Below are 18,216 nucleotides of genomic sequence, written 5' to 3' on the forward strand. Positions count from 1 at the left end.
ATTAACCCATTTAGTCTGCCACCGGGGCTCGTGAAAGAGGTATACGCAATCTGAAACACGAGAATCGAGAGCACACCGAAGAACCGTGTCCTTAATTATCCTTTCTGCTCTCTGAAGCCTGGAATAATCATCCTAATGAGTTCGGATACACTTTGCTTCCTTATTTCGTGGATATCGTAGAATCGAAACGGTTGCCTGATTGTTTCTCGCAACTTCTGACGAGTACAAAAATTATTAATAATACTGGAGCGAAATTAAGTCGATCGATTCGTGAATTTCTCACTTTAATTTTCTTACTATAGATAATATATTCGAAACAGAAAGTCCGTTGCAACTGTATTACAGTTGCGTTAACGAGCTGCCGTAATTGATTCCATTCTCTTTGAAGCACGCACTACAGCAATAATATTATAACATTTCCAACCAAAAGCGCAAGGATCAAACACAGTCGTTTCGTGAACTCCGAACTATGAATTTCGAACGTCTCTCAAATTAGACACATTTTAAAAATCATCGTTCCTCCAATTAAGTATCACCGAACGTTTGCATTAATTCTGCTGCGATCCTCAAATTGTATGTTGCAATCTCATGGTTCGTTTCAACCGAAGAAGCGAGTCTCAACATTTTAAGAAAATCTTTACTATGAAATTAAAGAGAAATTCATACAGACTTAATCAAAATCAAAACTGACTTCGACGTTATGATGCTTGGTTCTTCATATTTTCTTCAAACGTAAGGAATATTCTAACGACAGAAAAATACGATTCGGTAGAAACTGAAACATAGAACGGATTAGTATTGGTAGGCCGTGGAAAATTGAGTTGTACTATGCCTTCATCCCGCTTAATCCTTAACACTTGGCTGATACCTGACAATTGTCCATACAGCGGTGACCTCGTAATTCTTCCTCGGTATTAACAAGTATATATGCACGGTGCATCAAATTCAAACAAAAAAAGTCGCCGAAACTCCCCCAAGGCAACCCTTGCCGTCGTCTCTCGCTCAATTCTCTTGTTTCACGGCGCACGAAACAACTTGGCCCCACCGCCATCTTTCGTTCGTCGTTTCCTCTCGTTCTATCCTTCCGTTCCGTCTCTTCGTCTGTCTGTTCGCCCATTTCCTCGAGGGTGATCACCCTCTTCTATCTCTTCCTCTTCCTCCTCTTCGCCCCTCCACCCCCTCTCACCTCGCCGTGTCTCGCTAACAAGAGGGAATAAGAGGGAAACATGGAAACGCGCGGGCGCGTCGAAATGAACGCATTCACACACGCATTCCCGACGTGCACACGTGTGCATACACGAGGCCGGCTCGCTGTTAATGAGTTAGACCACCTTACCCTCGCCACTTTAATTGTCTAAAGCGCAAATTGGGCGGCTTTAATTAGCGTAATTATTTGGTTCGTTTGTCCGTTTATCCAAGATCCCTGTATCGAGCGGCCGAGGGAAAGGGAGAGAGTGGCGGTGGTTGCCACCCTTTCCGCGGCCCATCTAAATAGATTCGTTAGCGCTTCGCGCGATTAAAAATCCGAGTTCACCGGTTGGACAACGCCACGCCTTCGTTTGAACTTGTGTCCAATTTTCTATCTCTAGTGCCTTGATTTTCCAAATGAATAGACTCAATGGTACAGGAATTCATTACGTAGAGTGGTACGATGGTGTTAATAAATACGCATATGATCGTTGCTGCTTGCAGTATATAGGGAAAGCTTCTAGTTCTGGGTCTAAGAGAATATTCCAAGAGTATTCGGGAGGTTTAATATCTCTCGTATGTCTTTCATTGTTTCTTTTAAATTCCGTGTAAGATAATGAAATTTGTCGTGTAATTTATAGACCGTACATACTTGAGGACAAAGGTACATCTATTTGCATTCCGAAATGGAATATACATTCGATAGTACTCGAAAGATGTTGGAAATTTGTTCATTGAACATCGTTGAACGGTACGTTCTACGTTGCACAGAAACAAGAACTTGTTCCACACATCCGTAATAATGATCCATATTTCTTTGTCAGCCATGAAATAAGATCTCCGTTGATCGAGTGTCCGTTCCTGTTCCTAAATGGATTCATTATTGTTCTGCTTCGCGGTGTATTCTACTCACATGGAAAGTCGGCCTCTGATCGTGTTTATAAATTACTACCTTTTTTTTTCTCTCTCTTCTTTCTTCTCTCATTGACGAGCCAAAGCGTTCCGCGGCTAACCTGATGGAATACATCAAGCACCGATGAATAGAGAACGAACGTGTATTTATAGAACTCGCCGAACGTACTCCCTTCGGCTTGACTCGTCTCCTTAACAGTTTTGCAACTTGGCAAGTGTAATAAGCCGCTGTATGTACAAGGTGTTTCGGAAAATGATCGATATTTGATAAGGAAATGTTTCCCGCCCGTCTTCGTCAATATTTCCTCTTATTTTCAATCGGAATAGGTTCGCGATCAAACATCATTTATCACATCATTATACATACATATATTACGTCAGACGTAAATTTCCCTTACACCGTTCTAGAAACACTCTGTACACACGGAGTCCGACCGAACTATAATTGGAATTACGTTCTAACCTACCCCTCCGGGCGCGCACCCTCCGACACGCGTAGCGCCCTCTCTCGACACAGCCGTCATTGAATGCGGTACTCATTTTCCCTGCTATGGAATGTAATAATTCGCTATTCAATTTACTGAATCCGCGCGATTTATTCGCCCCGTCAGAGGGACATGAAATATTCATTCGCTCGCTCGAATTCGCGCGAACTTCGCCAGCCGCGAGATTCAAAAAGAAAGAAAAAAAAGCCGCGCCTTGGCGTCACGCGTAAACGAGATCGATTAAAAATTTCTTCTCCCTTATTCTCGTAAATTGGCACACAGATCATATCTTTATCATCGATGCATTGATATTGCATTGAATCGACAACTGAAGAAAGGAGATGGGAAGGAAGAAACACGAATTACGCGAGCATCGTCGATTGCGCAATTTTCGTGGTGTTAATTAACTGAATTCAGTTCTAGTAATAAATGTGCCCCGGAGAAGACAAAAGGATAATCGTGGAAAAGTGTTCCTTAATCGTAAGGCCGTTTAATAACACAATGGAGGAATTTCACGCGGAGATGGGTGCCCCGTTGCAGAGGCACTTAATTAAATACGCCCCTCTCACTCTTCACCATCTCCCACCCTCTCTCTGTACCACTCTACGTCGTCTCACTCTCCTTCTCTTTCTCTCTCTCTTTCGGCAGGTGCAATCAAATTTCAATTAGAAAAGGGACTTTTTGCACGAAACGCACCGGTGTCCCGTGCAATTTGATTTAATGCCATATTATTACACGGCGAACGTGCTAGTAATAATAGGAAGCTCAAATTGCCCGTAATAGTAACATACGCGTGGATACAATATGGATAAGACCGGCGCGGATGGCTTTTCGCTTGAAACATATTTTACGTACACTATTTACATAATGGCCATTATCGTGGCGCTTAAGCGCGACAAAACAGGAACAAGAACGAAATCTCCAACTTTCTAACGTTCCTTATTATTCCACGTTTTATTTTTACTTCGTTCCTTTCTTATTTTTATATCTACGCTCTCATAATAATTTTTAAAATATAGACTCGTTGCGAAGCTCCAATTGCTCTCGCCATCGTATTAACTGGGCTAGATGATTTAGTAGATTAAAGACTGAATATAATAATTTCTTATTCGAGGATTTCCTATTTTTTCACGTATCGTCCACTTCTGTTAAAAATAAATTGTATCATATTTACATTTTCAAGTATTAAAATATTCAGGTACCAATTTATTTATCCTTATTATCTTTCAAATCTGTAATTGTAGAAATTTTTGGATTTAAAGAATGTCCGGAAGAAACTAAAGTATTATCATTTCTTTTCTGTCATCTTTGTCTTCCTCTATTCATTAAGAATATTTATATATTATTTCGTAACAGACTAATATCTTCTAAAAAAGAAGGGATTTTGGAAGATTTGAAATTCTATTTTTGTTATTGTACGTTCATTATAAAGACACTTAAGGCACACAATCTTGATTACGCAATTTGTTTAATGTATTACAAAGTCATAGACTTAGAACCATAAGTAGCTTGTACTTGTTTCCCAATATTTAAATGTTCAAGAAACAGGGGTAACTTCGAATATTTCAAATATCTGAACAACAATTACGATCAAGAAAAAGTTCCAACGATTACAATATAGAATTTCGTGAAGCTATCATCGCACGTGACATGGAAACATCCATAAGCTACGAGGAGCGCGTACACCGTCGGACATTCCAGAGGTTAATTATAAGACGAAAGAAATGGGAAAAAGCATAATAACGGGAGAATCGTGGGGCAAAAAGGAGACGCGCGATAGACGGCGGCCTGGGCGCAGCAGAGGAGAAGAGGACGAAGGAAGAGGAGGAGGTGGAGAAGGAGATTTTTATGCGCGCGATCACCGGCCGGTCGGGTCTGTGTAATTTCTTCTACTCGTTCTAGTCGATCGACGCGGGACGGTCTGGCCTCTAATTAGTAATTAAGGAGAAATCGAAAATGGAGCGATTCGGTCAAGCGGTCGAGCATCTCCGCTCATTACGCCGCAAAGGACGCGCGCCGGATCCATCGTTGGCTCGATAAGGTCGGAGCAATTAAAAGTTGCCACGTCGATTCGTTTGAGAGAGGGGCCCTTGAACGCACCGCGCCACGCCATGCCACGTCGATAAACATCCACCCGCTTCGATTGGGATTTTCGTTATACTCGAAACGATAAATAACAATCGATAGAAGATGGGGAAGATTCGGCGAGAGTACGAAGCACTGAGAGATTTCGTAATTGACCTTTCCCACACTGTCCTTATTAGTTCAAATTTAGCATCATTTTCTATTTAACATTTTTTTATAATTTTAATTCATTTGTCATAATTGCAATACCTTTCTATCTAGTAATTTTTCATAATTCCAATTAGGGTAATTTTTGGAGAGCTGATGCACTGTATTTTAGAGTAGAAGTAATAGATCAAAGTACTGTTGATTGGAATCATCAGTGTATGTATGTGCTCAATATTGTTTTCATACTGTTGCTGGTAAGGCAAGAGTGAATTTTGCTTATTACATATTTTATTATTTTGTTCACATTATTAGTTTCGAAGTCTTCTCTGTTTTTCTAGATAACTACATAGCAAACATTGAAATGTTCAGAAAAATGGAGGTATTCCGAAGATTGTTTTTAAAATTGATCATAGAATTTTTGTGATATCTTGACATAGAGCATACTAAATTTTCAATTTCTTGTAAGCAATCAAAATATCGATTTCTCAGCAAAACATTCATTGGTTTAATCAACTAAAATCGAGCACGAGAAAGTAGCTAAACTGGTAGAATATAATCGAGCCTCGATGAAAATAACACGCGCGTTCACGTTTCAATTTCGTGAACCCGGTTGATCCGTTTTCCTCGCTTCCTTTTTCTTCGGTGGAATAATTTCCTCGGGATGGATACTGGTTGTTCCCAGCAGTGGCGGTGGGACGAGCGACCTGAAAGAGGACGCACAAAGAGGCTCTCTCGCTGGCACGGCGCCTTTTCATCTCGGCTGTACCTTCGCTCGGCATTTGTCCGTGTCTAACGTGTTAATCACTGCCGTCTGATTAGATTATTAATTGTCCTGCGTGGCAGATGGGGCCCTGGCATGCCCGTAATTACGGCTATTACGTACGGATCGTACAATCGCTCCGATTTAGGGATGTGAGGGGGGAGGGCGCGGAATGGATTACACCCCGAAAAGATTGGAACGTGCACTGGTAAGGTTCCCCGATACATCTACGTTTCTAATTTTCTAAGTTATTCGCGCGTATACCTTGTGATTTGTATTTTGGATTCTTCACTCATCGACAATGCGAATAAATGACGGAAATTTGGAAAATAATTATTCCTTTATCATCAAGATTTTTTGCGTTTCTGGTATCGAGTACAAGATACACCTATGGGGTTGTTCTTAGCATTTTTGCTACAAATTTCTATCAAATAGCGTTCTTAGCTGAATCTCTTCAAGAGAATTAAATGCGAAACTTATAGCATAAGTAACATAACAACATCGATCATATCTGAAGCTCGATCTGCCGTCTCCAAAATTATCTCACTATTCAACGTTCGATTCTAAATTTCTGTCGAATAATTTATCAAGTCTCCTATATCCACGATATTGTCACGAAATGGACGATATTGATTTTCCTTCACATAAAATCTAACTAAAAATAGAAAATACCAAAGTGCATGCAAACATCCCTTTATCCTCCAATCTTCCTTTCTGCAACACGTCAATGAAAACAAAAAAGTCGATAACCCAAGTCGTTGTATTATTAACCATCTAAAGCCATCTCGGCAACCGACTGCTCCCAATTTGCGGAGCTTTGTTCCCGCGGCCTGGATCCTCGCGCGCCTTCTAGCTCGATCGCGTCTCTTTCTCCTTCCGTTTTTTTTTCCGCCCTCCTTTCGCCGTTTCAGTCGGTGGATTGTGTGCAAATCGACCGTATTAATTAGCGACACGAGACCGCGACAAACCGTTTCAACACGGCACGAATTCTCGTTAACCGCGGCAAGATTGACACCGCGCGTATAATTAAGACGCGAGAGTGGGGGGCGTTAGGTGATGGCGGGTGGCGTGTGGGGGTGGGACACGAAATGAATTGCGTGCAAGACGGAAGATGGAGAACACAAGGGTGTACCCGATGGTTTGGTTCAATTTCGAAGTTCGAATTAGTGAAATCAACTAATTAGAAATAGCGCGGATTGCTCGTTAAAGATCGAGCCCGCCGGCTGTAATCACCAATTACTTCCTTAAGTAAGCCGCGCGCTGAACTTCGCTCATTAAAATTATTAAACGGTTCGCTCGTATAGAATCTGTATTTAACCTTGATACACGAGGCCGCCTCCGCCGGCTGAATTTCTTCCTCTCTCTCTCTCTCCTTCTCTTTCTTTCTCTCTCTTCTTCGTCGTGTCCCCGTGTATTTTCCATTAATCAATCTGTCCGTGTCTTCGTTAACGGGGTTCTCTCCATGGCGTCTTTCGCCATGAGACGCGGAGGACGTTTCGACCGGAGACGGCTTTGAATTACAGTCACGAGTTTCTCTCTCTCTCTCTCTATGTTTAATTTTTCTGATTGGCGTGTGCGATCGTTTTATTGGCTGTGTATGAGACGAGAGAATGATTCGAATGGAATGCGAAGTCGTAGATGAAGTTATTTGTTGAAAGTTATTGTGGGATTGTAAGGCAGAGATGGAAAGAAGGAAACTTAATTTATGTATCTTTCGATTTGTTACTTCTTTCTTTCGAATTGATACTTTCCAATCTGGATTCTCCAACAAACTATACATCTCCTCCGACAATCTCTTTGGGGATTTACAAATAATCGAATCTCGATGGAATCTCTCTGGAAGGTTAAGGCAGAACCTCCACAGAAAATATTTTTATTTCAACTGCTCGTTAATAGGGGGAAATCGGTATCTTAAAAGACTTGGTTACGAGATCCGGACTGAGTAACGAGACGTTAAATAGAAAGAAAGGAGAAAAGATGAGGGAGGGTGATTCGAAGACCGGGAGGTCTTTTGGTGATTAAGTCGCATTCCGTGGCGCCGCGTTTACCGCCTTTCGATATAATTAATTGCATTTCGACGTGGCGATCGACGATTCTTACGGCGGTGTTATAACGGTCTTTGGAAATTGCTGGACCCGTTAGGGGAATAGCCACGTGTGCGCGCGGGTATTTGTCCAATGGAGACGCGGCGGCGATGCGATGGCCGAACGATAATAAGTTTCACGGTACGCCGCGTCGATCGAAAGATCCCTTTTGGCGAGGATCAAGGCGCGATCTCTGCTCACCAATCTGGCCAATTGAATCCGAGGAAAGCGCGACTAACCGCGTAATAAGAGCATAATAAAGTTCGAAACAGTTACGTGTTCGGAATAGCTATCGCTTTGATTTCGAATATTAATATCTTCTACCCAGATTTCTTTTTGATCGAGAGGAATTTAATTAACGTCGTTGAAGATTGCAGGATTAGATTTGAGAATAAATTAAGGATTTAATTAGAGATTTATTCGACATCGGGACTTGGGTTTTACGGTTAATCGAAAAACATATTTTATAATACGAGTATCGTTGATGAAATCGGTAAATTAATTTCTATGTCGTCGAATGTACCGTTCTTCGTTGATTGGACCGACGAGTCCGACAAAAGTAGAAACAGCTTATTAGACGACTCCTCATAACCTATACAAGAAAATCACGCTTCGCATCAAACTAGAAAACGAACGCTCGTGAGCCACAACACACGAGTATAAATCATCGAAACATCGTAATCGAAGTGGGAAAGTTCGCTAGGATACTTTCTCCTCATCATCATGATTCTCATGGTTCCTTGATTCCTGGATAAAAATCTCTATTTCTTCGTTGTTAAACGAATATAACACATACGTATTATATGTATGCTTAAACGAAATATAATCACGATATAAACGATCGAAACAATGTGGGAAAGCAAAGAACGAGGAAGGTTTGCTAGAGGATAGAAAGAACGGGATAGAAGAGGTATGGAATAATAAAATTAATAAAAAAAAAAAAAAGAAAAGAAAGGAAAAGAGTAAAAAAAGGAAACGAGGAAGAAAATTGGAGAAAGAATTGAAACGTCATTCCGGGAGCAATCATCAAGCTGACTGGTTGGCTGGCGCGCGATCGGCCAGATCCTGGACAGATAAATTAGCAATTTAATTATGGAACTGTCAGGCGGTAATTAAATTAATAACGAGAAACCTCGAATCCAATCCGATCCGTCGTGGCAACCTTTCGCGCTCCACGGGTCTCGTCCGACGATATCGCATCGATATGCGCGCGTGTGTACGTCGCGCCATTTTGAAGGCTGTCAGAAATTGCAGACAATTTTCTCCTACGCTTCGCAAGAGCTCGCTTCCTCTATCTCGTTATTCGCGCTCTTTCTTCTCTATCCTCTTTCCTCTTCCTCTCTTCTTTTATATTTGTTTTTGTCGGTGCTGTGTTAGTTGCTTGTTTCTCATCGTTTGCTCTCCCTCCCTTCTCTTCGCTGTTCGGTATGAGGAGATCCAGCAGAGGTAAATTATACGCGAATTAAACAGCGTTTTCATGAAGGGATGCTTATTAGAATCGTGAGACATGATTGATGAGGAATTTTGGGACAGATAAAATTCGTTTTATGGTACAGGTTTTTACTTGGTAATTGGGGTGCTTCGCAATATCATGGAAGTTCGTCATGTTTGATTAACGGTGGTTCTTTGACGCCAATGAAAATTCAGTGGTAAACTTTTCGGCTAAGTTGGAAAATGATTAAAATTTGTTGCTTCGAATATAAGTTACTGTATGGAATGGTTGAGGAATTGAAGATATTCCTTTATACTGTAGATTCCACTTCCAACGTCCTATGAAGGTTACACTGTACTATACAAAAGTCTTTGACAATTTTCCATATTTTTCATTTCATAGCGCACATAAATTAATTGCTAAAATTCTGCGACACGCTAAAAGATACATTCTGTTTGACTCAAGACAGGACAATCACCGCACGGTTATTGTCCTTTTTTATTTGACGATCTAAGGGAAAAGAGGTCAGTGATGTTGATCAAATAATCAAGTATTGTTTAAAAAATTTTTGCGTCACGCCGATTGAAAATTACGGATCTAAGACTTTTACAGGCCACTGTCTGTCTACGTTCTACAGACGAGGTTGCAAACGTCGATCATCCTCGACGCCAGTCAGAACACCTCCGTATCCCATCGCATTGTGTGGCGCTCACGTGATCCAATATACGAAAAGCAAAAGTGTTTACAGGCTGGCGGGCCGATACGAGATTAAACGTCGACGGTGAACCCGGGCCCGATTAAAATTCCCCGATATTTTATCGACGCGGCACGATGGTCGGCGCGGCGAATTCAACGCTTCCTCGCGATGCAACATAAATGGGGAATCGAGCGGAGACGCGCCTGAAACTTTCATCGACGTCGATCGGCTCGCGATCATCGTCTATACATCGCTAAATTGCCGAATTCGCCACGTTTGATGCCATCCTTCGATATTTTAATTCTTCCTCTTCATCGAATTTTCCACGCAAAGAATCAACAGGTTTCCTAGTTGATCTGTGCATCGTTTCTGGCGTGGATTATCGTTTCGAAGGAAGAATCGAGCACAGATTCGTGAACCATCCTGTAGCTAGTGTATGCCCTATATAAGAATGTCCGACAAAGTATCGCGGTATGCAAGTTGCACGTGCATACAGGTGCAGTAACTGTGTCCGAGTCGTTACGCTCCAACGAACGCGAGCACCGTGAACGGACAGCCACGTGTTCCGCGTACCACGACAGACGGAAAATGGCTCGATATCGTTCCGTCGTATCGAGGCTGGATTTGCTTCGGGTTCTCCTCCTACTCTTTATCGTTGTACGACTTTTACAGAAAGTACCTGTGCTTGGGCAATTGGTTTGTATTTAAAACATCTGTTTCCATTTTTTGAGATTTTACTTGTGCTTCGCACCGAATGATTATTAGAATTTCATTGAATTCTACGGAAATATGAACCGAAGATAGAATTAGTTATTTCTTTACTCTTTTTAATGATACTTTTTATTCGTTCCGTATAGACTTGGTAATTATAGATAGACGCTAACTCAGTTGGAAGGAATACAAAATGAGGATAAAGTTAGAGTTTCTTTTATGTTACTTTTTATTGATTCATTTATAAAAAAGTTTGTTATCGTTTAGAAGATGTCACGACGTTTCTGATCGGAGATAGTAATGTTACTTTACGCTTGATGTAAAGTTAGGATAAAAATAAACATCACGAAAGAGAGAGAGAGAATAAGTTCATATCTTGCTGAGAAGCTCATAGATTAAAAGTTAAAATCGAAAGTTTCACTACAACCACTATACCAGTAAACGTAGAATAATAAGAGTAGAATGAATCGTACTATAGTTTCGGTCTTTCGAAACACGGTCAAGTTTCTACTGTGTCTGACCAACGTAGATCGATCTACTTAAATATATTTACAAGATAGTGAATATATTCCTCTTGATCTCACTAGAATTAAAATCAAAAACTAATCAAACTTTCATTTAAGTAACTCGCGGCTCTTCCAGGGGCAACTTGGTCCTTCGGTTCAAAAGGTCACCGTAATTATTAGCGTACTTGATTAATCAAGCAGCAAGAACGAGTCGGTGCAACGAACCGGTGAGTTATCGATCTCTCGGCCGAATGAATCGAAAATCGAACGAACCAAGGTAATTTCAGTTCGTTTCGATCGATTCCTTTCGTCGTCCTGGACAATATCGGACGCGTACGTGTGTTCGTGAAGGTGGAACGAACCAACGATTCTACGCATGTGTGTTCCTATAGTAATACGTGTGGACGTCTATGTATTCAAATACTCACACATAACCATGGAATATAGATGTGGGAGGCCTTTCACATTCCGGAGAAAATTTGCTCGATGGGCATTTTGCACTCGTGGTCCGTAGGAAAAAGTTCGTTTCAACAACGTATCTGGTTCAGCGACGAACGATTATAAGTATCGCGTTCCGAGAACCATCGTAAATTAATGAAAAAACACACGGCGACAAAATCGAGCATGGAAAGAGTTTTCTTCTTCCGCATCTGGTCGCTTCGAGCTTTTTGTATCGTCCCGCTTTCCTCCGTTCATCCTCTATTTTTTTCTCCTCTTTCTCTCTCTCTCTCTCTCTTTCTCTCTCTCGTTTTTTTTTCTTTTTTCCGACGATCGATCCCGTCGAATGGATCACGTATGCAAAACGCCGCCTCTATCCGATGCAATTAAACGCACAACCACTCCCGTGACGCGCGCACACCGGCAAGAACTTTGTTTCATTTTCTCCTTGCACGCTTTCTCATTTTCACTTCCCCGTGTGTTATACCTGGCATAAATAATCCGGTGAATCGAGTCGACTCGCTTGTATGTGATTCGTACGCGGGAAAAACACACGGGAGTCTGCGCGGTTTTATTGCTCGATCAACGTAATTCTCTCACTCAGCGGGAATGTGGAAACCCGGAGTATTAAGTAATTATAGGATTTATAGTAAATGATGAGAGGTTCTATTGTCCGACGATTTGTTTCACACTGGTTAAGTGATTAGTGATTACAGAGTAGCGTGGAAGACGTTACGATACAATGAGATTCTAAATTGAAGCACGATATTTTACTTTTATCGATAAGTTTAGAATCGAGGCTGAAAAATAATCTATATGCTGTTCAACGAACTTTCGCTCTTTTTATCAAATATTTTTAGTAATATTGAGACTTGAAATTTTTACATTTAGCTGCAACTTATTTCGTAGGTATTTCGAATCAATAATGTGAAAACACTCTATTACTCCAAATATTCTATTATTTATCGTAATCAAAATGGAACTTGAAAAATTTCCACATTCACGAAAAGGAATCTTGTAAGAGGATTTCTGACGCAGCACTCCGAAAAAAGGAGAGTATTTCAGTTATAAAAGAGCAATACAAAAGCAATAAAAGAGAAATAAAAAAGTAAAGATATAACATGATAAAATAGCAAAATAAAAAAAGTTCCAGTAATAAAGGAAGTTTGTAAGAACGTTGAAAAAAATTCGAATAATTTAAAAAGCACTATAACTTCCAAACAACGAAGAATTCCAATAAATAAAAAGTGAATTCTAGCAACGAAAAAAGAAATATATATAAAGATGATTTTTAAAAAATGCTGACCTCAATTTACAAAAGCAACAAAAGTCGAGACCTGTTACAGTCAACTTTTCCTATCAATTCTACCATCAAAAGGGGCCTTTATCCACCATGTAACTTGCTAAACTAAAATCACTATATCCTATAGACGATTGCTTTCATCATCGATCAAATTCCGCCTCTATACATAACCAAGCAGAAAATCGAATGATTTCGTCTATTCGTCGATCCTTCATCGAATTTAAAGCTTTGAAATTTCCGCTTCGAAATTCTCGAGGATCGAAGGAGAGGCATCACGTTATGCTCGATTCGATGTGGCCACGTATCGTTACACGGCTAATTGCGGTATAAACAGTGGACTTTACGAGGCACCAGTGTATGGCTGGCAAACATTAACCACCATTAACGAAGATATAAGGCCGCGGTATTGATGCGTCCGCGGTTTGAAGATCCGCAATGTCAAGGGAGAGTAGAGGCTGAAATGTTGAAGATCGTCGTCCCATAATCGAACACCTGACGCGAAACATTCCAGGAAATTGGCCGAGATAGCACGGCGTAATGCTAATGGATGGATATTAATCTACCCCTGGCGAATACATTTTAACTAATCTGGCGAATATCGTGAGTTAAAGTTAAGAGAGAGAGAGAGAGAGTCAAGAGAATATAGAAAGGTTGGGGTGAAAAGCTCCGTACACCGCGAGTAACCAGTTTGTGGGCAGGCCTGTTAATCCGGAAACTCTGCATCCTCGATAACGTCGATAGATGACGACATTACGTTATTATACTATCGATGATACGACGATATATATACATAAACTCATGAAAGTATTCGAATGCTTGTAAGCGTCTTTTATTAATATATGTATTATAATATATGAAACATTTTGAAATTTCATTAACGCATTTAATACAAGTACCTATATTACATATACTTACATAGAAGTCCTGAAAGTATTTAAACACTTAATTATAGTTAAATAGTTATCATATTATTGGAAATGGAATTTCCTTTATTGTTCGGAATCATATACATGTATAAATATCGTTCACTTTTTTTAAACACCTAGTACCTATACATATACGAAGAAAAAGAAAGCCAAAAGGGGAGTTAAAAAGTAAAATAAAGAAAAAAAAGAAAAGAAACAGATAAAGGAAGATGTAAAAGGGACGAGAAGGGAGCAAATTGAAACGAACCGACGAAAAACGCTCGACGCTGTCCGATCGAGCTGGGTGAAATATCGAAGTTCGCCTGGTGAATTAATGGGAATTTCCATCGCAACCAACGCGGGTGCGAAAGAACGCGCGCTTAGAAAAAAATATTCACCGACGCTTCGATAATATATTTTCCATTGTTGACCGCTGGCAGCGTGTCGTTTTTATTTTTTATCAAACCAGATATACGCGCGCGTACGTAGCCTAACCCCGATAAAAAAATTCGACATTTCACCCAGAGAAACTTACCAAACAGAAATTTAGCGAACATCTCTAGCATCTTTCAACCCTGCTGCATCTTTCGGATATTTCCATATCAATTGCATTTATCTGACGTTAAAACATATTTCATGTTTGTATAAAATACGAAAAGATTTTTACCTTAAATCTTCTTAGTGCATAAATATCTACGATCTAATTATCACATTTTTTCCGTGTGATCATTAAATATCGCCAATTTTTCTGTAACGCACTATATATCGTATAGGTACTTCATCAAGCCGCACCCACTTAACCCAAATATATTAACATTGATTATTTTAATTGCTCCGTAGCCTGTATTAATAACCGCTTCGAGAAAGGACCTCGCGATTATAAAGCGTGGAATTTTAATGATACACAGAACCTAAAGGGGTTGTCGCGAATTGTACACGACGAGGGAAACGTCCACGCGTTGACGCGACATGCTGCGCGCATTTAAAGATTATGGGGACCTATAAAGCTTTAGTCACGCAACGCGGTACATTTTATAAAGCCGATTATTCGGTATCTCGAGATAGCACGAAGCACCGAGGGCTTTATTTATTTCTTCGCTTTACCAGAGTCATGGCGGACCTTTCAGGAATTCGAGGCGCGGACGTTTGCCCGTTTACGCTCGACCAGATCGCCGAAGGAAACGTTCAAGATGTACTTTCCTGTAAAATTGACAAAAGCTGGACCAAGACGATTGCGACGGATGAAATTTCTAAGTGTCTCTCCAGTTTCGTTAATCCTTCTGCCCTTTGGAATACTCGTATTCTAGCGCGAATCTGAATTCTGACTTTCCTTTCTGATCATTGTAATTTGTTAATGGAGAACAGAGTGATAAAAGGATAGTGTGATGATGAAGAAGGATTTGTTATTTTGAAATTATACAGCGTTTCTCTCCAATCTTTATCTTTTCGCTGTCTTATGTCTATGAATTGGTCATTTTATTTCACTGAACTTTTTTTTTTTGATTTAACAGATAAAACGTAAGAAAAAATATTATAATTTTACTAAATGCCGAATAGATAAACCGTTAGATTTTCTTTTGTCTTTGATGCAATATGAAAATATATCTACATGATAAATTTTTGAAAATACATTGTTAACCTGGTTATGTTTTTCAATTATGTCCTACTTATTTTTGATCGTATTTTTCTAAGAATCAAACTCTTACATTATAATACAAAATTTCTATCAAGCAACTTCGGTAATCGCTCTACATAACAAGACTGCCTAAAGCCAACAAAAGTGACGATTTCTATGACGACAGGACTTCTTCTCGTAAATTCTTTAGACTTCCTCTCTAACAACTAACACCATCTTTAGTTCCCTGTTACGATCCATTATATGACGTATTAATTGCGAACGTGAGCAGTGAGAGAGAGAGAGAGAGAGACAGGTACAGGGACGAAGTGAGAGAAAAAGGGTTTATTAACTCGCTTGTTGATGTAGCTAGCACGACTAACGACGACGTTTAGCCTGAAAGAAGGCGTGCTTGTTTCGAAGGGATCAAAAGGGTGGATACATAACGCTCATTGAGCTAGCGGTTTCTGAAAGCTGCGAAATTCGCAGCGACGTATATTTCCGACTTCTCACTCCATTTCGCTGTTTTTCGCTATTCTTTTCTATATTATTTTCTCCTTTCGTTTTTTCTTCTTCTCGCGACTAGAACAGTTTGAAACGTATTTAGGAAAGGAGAGGAGGACAGATTTCGTGCGAACGAAGACGCCGCGACAATTATATATGCGACGCCTTATTATAATCGGTCTCTCTCTCCCTTCTCCCTTCTTCGTCTATTTCAACCTCTCTTCCTCTTTCTCTGTGTGTCATTTAAAGCAGCTGGAACATCAGTGGGACGACGCATAATAAGGGAGAAAAGAAAGGGAAACGTGGCGCGTTGAATATAGGATTCTACACGGTCCCTCTGTTGCCGGCCTAACCTCATTTAGTTAGAAAGTGTTTGCGCGATGAGACTGGCGCGAGGTTTAATTGGAAACGCCTCGTGTCTATCGCGTTCAAACCGGAGCCGGAGAATGTCATCCTCTGAGCCCTCGGCCGCGACCGTAATTGGTCGCCTTTCTCGCTTCATCCGACCGCCAGGATTTTCCAGGGGATACCCGCCGCCACCACCCCTCTACCCAATGATAAATTTGTATATTCGGACTAATGGCGTACCTCCAGGAACCTCGGCAACGAACATGTTTCGGAGATTCGCGACGAGTTCAAGCGATGAAACTGTGTTGGATTTTAAAATCTTTCCTGGGGAAGAATGGTTGATGATGTTGAGGTTGATATTATGTTCTACGTAGGCGAGGTGGCTTCGATGTTATTCTGCTTGTTACAAGTTTATTTTAGAATGCAAGAGTTTTTATAATATTTAATATTACAAGAGTAATGTTACAGTAATGGGACAGGAAAGGAAAATATTGACAATGATTGTGCATCTATCCTGTAATGGTAACAATGGATTACATAATAAAAGTGGTTTTATATTAAAATGAAGGAGGGAAAGGAAAGGAAAAGAGAAGTTGGAAAATAAAGGGAAGGAAACAATGGAGAGGATGGAGTGCAAAAGCATAGAAGAGTAAGAGAAGAACAGAAAAAGAAAAGCAAGGGAAGAAAAAACCATTAAAACCTACTTTTCCTCATGCTAATTCCGGGGTTTAAACAAAAATTCTGCTTGTCTGACATAGGATTTTTATATTCTATACCTCGACTAGCTCGCTGTAAATTCCTATGTATTAGCACTAAAAAGATCGGGTTTTTAATGAAGAAAAAGTGAAGGAAATAGCAGGTTAATTAGATTACTCTCATTTCGGAGAAATTTTTTACTAACTTAACTGGTAATGCGTCGTAACGAATCCGGACACCATTGGAATCTATTTATTCGGCTTCGAGGGAAAATCACTTTGTTAATGCCACGATAATACGTAGAATATACATATATTCAACACCCGCCATATACATATATGGGTACTTATGTTTTTGTGAATTACCAGTTTTCAGTCAACATCATTGAATTCATAATGCGTAGCTGGCATAAATGTGGACTCGTTAGTGTAGCCAGCTACGCGTATAACCCAATGAAACATTAATGAACGTAGAAATATTCGTTTTCGCGAAACAAAGAGAAATCTCGTAATTATCGGCGCCTCGTTTCGCTTTATCCATTCCTTCTCTGATCGACCTAACTCTTACTTATACAGTATCGTTCCTAAAACCCACTGCCTCTTTTTACAAATTCCTTCTTATCAATCGTTCGTTATCATCCTCTTTAACAATAAATCAAAGTCAAATTAACTCAAACATTGAAATATATAATATATACAAGTAACAAGCGCGATATTATTAAATACAAATATTTTATTTATTATTATTAATGATACGAAAATGTATTAGAATAATAGACACTTTAAAGTAACGTGCTATATAAACTACAACATGAAACAAATGTTTTATTTGGAAGAATGTAATGTATCATAGTTCTACACATGCTCCAACTTCTTCAAACTTAATAATACCGCAGATATGGAATAATAATTAAACTTGCGGATTAATCTAATAAGTAATCAAGATTGTCGATTAATCGATATTGTTCACGGTTGTTTCAGGATGTTTGGAAGCAGTGGTGCTTGCGCAGGCTGTGGCAACGCGATACCTGCCACCGAGCTGGTAATGAGGACGGGTGGATCAGTGTTTCATCAGAAATGTTTCACCTGCAGCAAATGTGGAAATCAACTCGTTTCCGGCGATAGGTAAGATTATGAACTAATAAACGAACTTTGTAAGTGTTATTGACGCGATAAAGCATTAATAGCCGTAAAGTACTTAGTTTTGGTTGTCACGTATATAGGTGGAAGTGAATCATGAAGTTAGGATTTGACAAAATTACGATCGGGATTAATAAACTAGTTTTATGAATGCTGTTAATAGAAAAATTAATATTTTTGTTAGACTACGGATGTTTACGCATTTACGAAAAATGTGCAGGTGAAAATTTACCTATGATATACGATAATAATATAAAATAT

The 18,216-nt window shown here is 39.8% G+C and overlaps 1 protein-coding gene across 10 annotated transcripts in view; it reads left to right on the forward strand.

Annotated features, from left to right (window-relative positions):
- Nucleotides 1–18,216, forward strand: part of LOC132916697 (LIM/homeobox protein Lhx9) — a 474,804-nt gene that overhangs the window by 450,619 nt on the left and 5,969 nt on the right. For all 10 annotated transcript variants that reach the window (XM_060976939.1, XM_060976949.1, XM_060976919.1 and 7 more), the window contains one exon: nt 17,797–17,940. In XM_060976939.1, coding sequence (XP_060832922.1) covers nt 17,797–17,940 — 144 coding nt within the window. The remainder of the gene's footprint in view (nt 1–17,796; nt 17,941–18,216) is intronic.

Source organism: Bombus pascuorum, chromosome 1 (genome assembly GCF_905332965.1).
Source record: "Bombus pascuorum chromosome 1, iyBomPasc1.1, whole genome shotgun sequence".
Taxonomy (NCBI): Eukaryota; Metazoa; Arthropoda; class Insecta; order Hymenoptera; family Apidae; genus Bombus; species Bombus pascuorum.